This window comes from Cicer arietinum, chromosome 1 (assembly GCF_000331145.2).
Source record: "Cicer arietinum cultivar CDC Frontier isolate Library 1 chromosome 1, Cicar.CDCFrontier_v2.0, whole genome shotgun sequence".
Taxonomy (NCBI): Eukaryota; Viridiplantae; Streptophyta; class Magnoliopsida; order Fabales; family Fabaceae; genus Cicer; species Cicer arietinum.
In genome coordinates this window covers 17,440,175-17,441,976 of record NC_021160.2, presented here as the reverse complement: position 1 = coordinate 17,441,976, position 1,802 = coordinate 17,440,175, and the positions used below count along the sequence as shown (strand labels likewise).

The 1,802-nt window shown below is 32.6% G+C and overlaps 1 protein-coding gene across 1 annotated transcript; it reads left to right on the top strand.

Annotated features, from left to right (window-relative positions):
- The first annotated feature begins 540 nt into the window (after window positions 1-540).
- On the top strand, window positions 541-1,592 carry LOC101501736 (pectinesterase inhibitor 3-like). The gene has a single exon (XM_004488067.4). It carries the CDS (start codon window positions 726-728, stop codon window positions 1,329-1,331), a length of 606 nt encoding a protein of 201 aa, XP_004488124.1. The 5' UTR covers window positions 541-725; the 3' UTR covers window positions 1,332-1,592.
- The last annotated feature ends 210 nt before the right edge of the window (window positions 1,593-1,802 follow it).

Here is a 1,802-nt window from a genome sequence, read left to right as displayed (position 1 = left end):
ATTAATTGATTATTTTTATATTTATATACACAAAATATATATATATATATATATATATATATATATATATATATATATATATATATAATTCATAATTTCATTCATAATAAATAATAATAAAAAGTGTACTAATATCAATACTAATGAAGTATCAGATATAAGTATTTTATCGATTTAAAAAGAAATATTATTGGTATTCACTCAATACATTTTGTATACATGTTGAGAGAGAGAAAAATAAAAATAATAATGTGTTATATTTAATAGTATAATAAAAAAATAAAAGATATAAAAAAATAAAATGTTGAGTTAATATAAAAAAATTGTAAATATACAAATAATATTTTATCGTTGATTTAGAATTATCCATAAGGTGGATTCTATATTTTAAATCCAAATTCAAGACTTCAATTTTTTTTACCATTTTATCTATATATAAAATAAATACTAGTATACTACCCTATACTTCGTTAATATACGTTGATATTTAGGATAGGGTGTATAAATAAAGGTACTGCTCATCTACTTCCATTTTACCGTCAAAACTGCTAGTATACAATTCCCAACCCCTTTTCATTTATTATTTTTATTGTTATCTTTGCATAAAAAGAAACAGTCACCCAATTCTCTATACAAACTCTGTCACCACTAATGCACTGCCAACACAACTTTAAAAACTATTCTTCCTCTCTCTTTTAGATCTACACAACTAAAAAACAAACAAAATGCAAACCCATCTCACACTCATACTCTTCACTCTCTTCCTCTACTTATTTTTCACAGGCTCCGCCGCGGCCCATGATGAGGCCCAAGATCTGGTACGTTCCTCGTGCATTCACGCCAGGTACCCAAAGTTATGTCTCCGAACACTCTCTAACTACTCCGGGCCCGCTAAAAGCCCATTAGACATAGCCGAAGCTGCGCTTCGGGTTAGCTTGGCCCACGCGAGGAGAGCTTCTGAGTATCTAGGAGCTTCTAAAGGTGGGGCCCGCAGCAGCAGCTTGAGCAAACTGCAACGGGCTGCTCTAAGCGACTGCGAAGAGCTGATTTCAGATTCGGTGGATGAACTTCAAAGGAGTTTGGAGGAGTTGAAGCATCTAAGACAGGAAACGTTCCGGTGGCAGATGAGCAACGCCTTGACTTGGGTGAGTGCTGCACTCACTGACGGCGACACTTGCCTCGACGGGAATGTGGGGCCCGAAGTGAACCGGAGAGTTGCCGACGTTGCGAGGGTGACAAGTAATGCTCTATACTTGATCAATCGTCTTGGAGAAAGTGGAAAAGGGAAGCCCAAGCCCAAGCTCAATGCTCAGCCAAGATCCAAGAAATAATATATTTAATTCTTAAAATGAAATATAACTAAAAAATTATCTAAAAATTTGATGTATTTAATTTTAACTTTTAATTAAATATATCAAATTTTTAAGTATTTTTTATTTGGAAGGGAGTATTGTTTTTGTATTTTGTTGTTGTTGTTATTATTGTGTGTACGGAAAAGAATGTGGGAGGTGTGTGGTAGTTTGTTATTTATTACTTGTAGTAATGAAACTGTGAACGGTTGTTGTAATTGATAAATGCTGTTCCTTTTTTTATGTTTATGTTGCTGAAATGTATCAATGGCGAAGTAAAGCAAATCTGTAAAAATGAAGTCGATGGCATGATGAAGATAGGATAATGTGAATGATAACTGAAATGAGTTTGGGATATTTTCATATCTAAATTTGCAATAGGTCGCCATAGATAGTATAAATATTACTCTCTCATATTAAATGTTATTGTAATATTAGACACTAATATATAAA